This window comes from Adiantum capillus-veneris, chromosome 2 (genome assembly GCF_014529385.1).
Source record: "Adiantum capillus-veneris isolate H3 chromosome 2, ASM1452938v2, whole genome shotgun sequence".
NCBI classification, from domain to species: Eukaryota; Viridiplantae; Streptophyta; class Polypodiopsida; order Polypodiales; family Pteridaceae; genus Adiantum; species Adiantum capillus-veneris.
In genome coordinates, this window is record NC_140932.1 from 83343487 (window position 1) to 83347344 (window position 3858).

General features: G+C 41.7%; 1 protein-coding gene across 1 annotated transcript; it reads right to left on the bottom strand.

The window, feature by feature from the left end:
- Nucleotides 1-553: 553 nt before the first annotated feature.
- LOC147463087 (uncharacterized) lies at nucleotides 554-2260 on the bottom strand. Its single transcript, XM_086528019.1, has one exon. The coding sequence runs from the start codon at nucleotides 2190-2192 to the stop codon at nucleotides 768-770; it is 1425 nt and encodes a 474-aa protein (XP_086384145.1). The 5' UTR covers nucleotides 2193-2260; the 3' UTR covers nucleotides 554-767.
- Between the last annotated feature and the right edge of the window lie 1598 nt (nucleotides 2261-3858).

A 3858-nucleotide genomic window follows, 5' to 3' on the forward strand; every position in this document is an offset into this window, starting at 1 on the left:
GTACTTCTTCAAAAGTGTAAAGTCCGAGGAAAAACACTCTTTGAATGTTGACACTAATCGTACTTCATGATGCAAAACAAACTGAAAGCAACATAAGGTGAAATTGGGGGGGGGGGGGGGGGGGGGGCACAAGAAGTTTTGGACAAATTCTCACAATAATTCCCACATTGTGACGTACCTCAACATCATGAGCTTCTGTGAGAGAGGCACTGCATACCTAGCTAGGTACGATTGGGGGTAGGAGACCACTGGCCCGGTGGTGGGGCCGGTGGTCTCCTACCCCTAATCGTACCTAGCTAGGTATGTGGTGCCTCTCGAGCGGAAGCTCATGATGTTATACATTGTATATTGAAAAACACTGAAAAAGACTGTTTTCCTACATCAAAAATTTTCTAAATCTTCTTGCTTTTTTTTTTTTTTGGGGGGGGGGGGGGGGGGGGGGGGGGGGGGGGGGGGGAGAGAGAGAGAGAGAGAGAGTCTTATGAGTGTACAAAAAATAGTAGATCATACACTGAACATAAAGAGACAATTGAAAGATGTGACAAATAGTCCCGACTCGAACAGCTGACTAGTTTAGTTCTTGCAAGTCAAGAAATCTTGCGGTGCATTTTGGCTATCTCACAATTGATGACAAAAGAGATCTCATAAGTGAGAAGGGCACATTCTTTATGACTATAATCTTTGGGGAGTGCATACTTACAAAATTGTAGTATAAGCCATTTATAGCTACTTGAGACAAACTCCTGCCAACATCGAAAATGAAGAGATTACAATGTATGTAGCTGCTTGTCGAATAAACACGTAAAAGGCAGACAATTACTTAATAATGGGCACTTTCTCTTGCCTTGAGGAGGTTCAACATGAAGTTGGCTAGTGGATGAAGGTAACAATGTGTGTGATATTTCACATTCTTCTAATTGTTCCAACATTTCATTAGAGTTCTCATCCTTACTCTCTATAAGGTCATTCCTCCTCTCTTTGCTAATGTTGCCATGCCCTGCTACACCTTCAGCATCTACTCTGCTCACATATTGAGATGAATAGATGCAAAACGGCTCCCGTCTCAGCATCCGTGCGTCATGCACTGACGCAAACCCTCCCCCTGCTATACAAATATCAAATGCTCTGCATGTCAAAGCTTCCATTTTACCTGCTGGCATACATACACTACAATCCATACTTTGCAACATACACCGATCATCCCAAAGAGTCACAAGAGAGGACTGACGGTAGAGATAGTGAGGCCCTGCTGCTATGGCTATCCTTGGATAACTCAAGGAGGTAAGCACACCTACTGAAGAGACAGGGCTTTTCCTTCCATACAATCGATTTGCACACACCTCTTTCTCTCTGTCCCACAACCAGATTTCCCCGCTGGAGAATCCCAAGATCGCAAAGCCATGATCTTGACTATCTATCTCTGTGGCAGAGATGAGAGATTGCAGAGGAGGTGGCGCTTGGCATGCCAATTTTCGCACAATCTCAGATGTGGGCAGAGGAGAATAAGAGCGCAGTAGCGGAAGCTCACATGATTCGACGATGTCCCACTGCTTGCCGAGGCGAGCAGAAATGCGTGTGTGTAAAGCTTGACTCCAGCTGCTTGTGAGGCTAGAGTCAGGTGTGCAAATATTGCTGAAGGCATCCAAGGCAAATGAGGAAGCCCTTGTAGGGGTTTCAGAAGCTACTAGAAGGGAATATACCCAGGGTGGAGGAATTTTCTCTCTTGGATCCTCTTCTATCCCCTCCCCTGTTCTGCTTCCTCGGAGAAGACTTCCCCTGTTCTCCTCCCCTCTTCCGCTTCCCCTGTTCCCCGCCATTGTCGTCAGCCCAGCTCTACTGCTTCTCCCTTTTCTTCTGTTCCACTCCTCTTCTGCTAGAGGAGAATCCGCCCCTGCTCGCTGATCGGCAGAGCTACATGGTTTCTCCTCCTCAACCTCTTCTGCTTGACTGCCCGTGCTAGCGGTGCTGGAGAGCTTGCTTCCTCCCTGCTCTGCTTCACATGGCCCAGCCTCTTGCTGACTGGGGCAAGAAGAAGAGACGAATTTACCAATGCGTTTGCTTCCCATCAGGAATGCAAGCAAAGGAAAACGCGAAAGAGTCGCAATGGTGGCCATGAAGAGCGCAACAAGCCAAGCCCAGTGAGTTGGCGAGAGGAGAGGGTCCAGAGGCAGGGCTACGTCGAGGGCAGACATCGCTATGGCGTCGTCACCCTCCTCAATCTACCCCCTTATTGCTACTTATACGTCGAGAGAGAGAGAGAGAGAGAATCATGCAGCTTCCAGCGTAGCATATACCCCTCGTTATACCTTCCACATCCAATTTGCAAGAATAAAATCTACACGAATGGTAAAACCTGTCTCATAGCTTTTATTAGTTAAAAACCTAAGCAAAAGCAGAAGAAATAAAATACCTTTTATAAAATTTAATGAAAATAGTAATTTACAAAAAAAAATGCTTAATAAACTGAATCTCCTACTTGAAAGGTTGAAAAAAAAGTCTGCTTACTACCTGATTCTATAATACCTTTTTTTAGAGTGTCGGAAGGAGAAGCACTTGCCATCATAGAGGCACCACAGAGGGAGGCTTTTGAGCAAGACCCAAACCGAGTAGAAGTCTATATTTACAACATTTGAGAGGGACTCTAGAGACCACGACATGGCATACACAAATTAGAAGGCCCCCCAAACACCTCCCTGATAACCAGATCTTGGACAATTTTCTCGGAAGCACACTCTACCACATAGAAGCCTTTGCCTACATCGGTGAAATGCTAATGGCATTTCTATTGTTAGTGGCCATAGACACCCACTCCCATAACCCCTGGGTTGTCATACATTGGGCCATAAGTAGAGTACCACTAAGAACGCACAACAGGTCCCCACACTGTGTAGTGCTAACTTTGGGCTAAAATCATCATTCATTACATACCCATCCAAATCCTTACGTTGGTTGAACATAACAACCTCATGCAGAATTTCCTCAGTCAGTCTGAACGAGGAAGGCTTCAACGCTTTCTTGAGGCAAATTATGTTGGATTAATAACAAGCTTTATCCAACATTGCACAATGGCTTCCTCGATTCTATGCTTTACTAAGGCCTTATGTAGGCCAAAAATTTTACATCAGTAAGTTTCCATGGTGTTAATCTATAATCTACATTATCATGAGAGGCTGGTATTCATCTAAATAGTCGGCGTGTTAATTTAGAAAAGCTAAATGTGCAAGAATGTGCTAATTGCAGGCCTTGTGTGCCAGGAAAACCTATAAATAAGCCTTATGCTTCATAATTTCAGTTAGACTTGGAGATCACCTTAGCAAAATCTCTCATGCTTAGAGAGATTCTTCTCAAAATCAAAAATCACTAAGAGAGAAAACCTCTAATGATTACTTAAGGTAATTAGTGCTAATCTTGGTAGATTTATAAAAGACATTAATTTATGTCTAATTTTTTTAATTATCTTATTAATTAAGAAAGATTCATCCCTCTCTACTATTAATTACACTCTTATATGTTATTATATTGTTGATTACTTAATCTTTGGTTATTAGTAATCTAATAAATTATTAACCTATATTAGGAACTGAAATTGCTTAATTCTGGTCTTCATTAAGGAAAAACATGTCAATTAAGCTTAGATAATTATGAGTTAATTTTAGAGCTTGTACACAATGTTAGAAAGCAGTGGAAATTATATATAATTAATTTTAGTATTCAATTAGATAAAAATTATATGTGTTTAAAATTGATAGAAATTTTAGGAATATAATTTATTAAATCATGAGACAATTTTCAAAGGTAGATAATAGTGTTAAGAACCCATGGTAATTATCTCATAATTAGTTAATTAATTTTGATAAT

Coding starts and splice junctions, on each gene's coding strand:
- LOC147463087 (XM_086528019.1), bottom strand. CDS start 2,192: ATGTCTGCCCTCGACGTAGCCCTGCCTCTGGACCCTCTCCTCTCGCCA.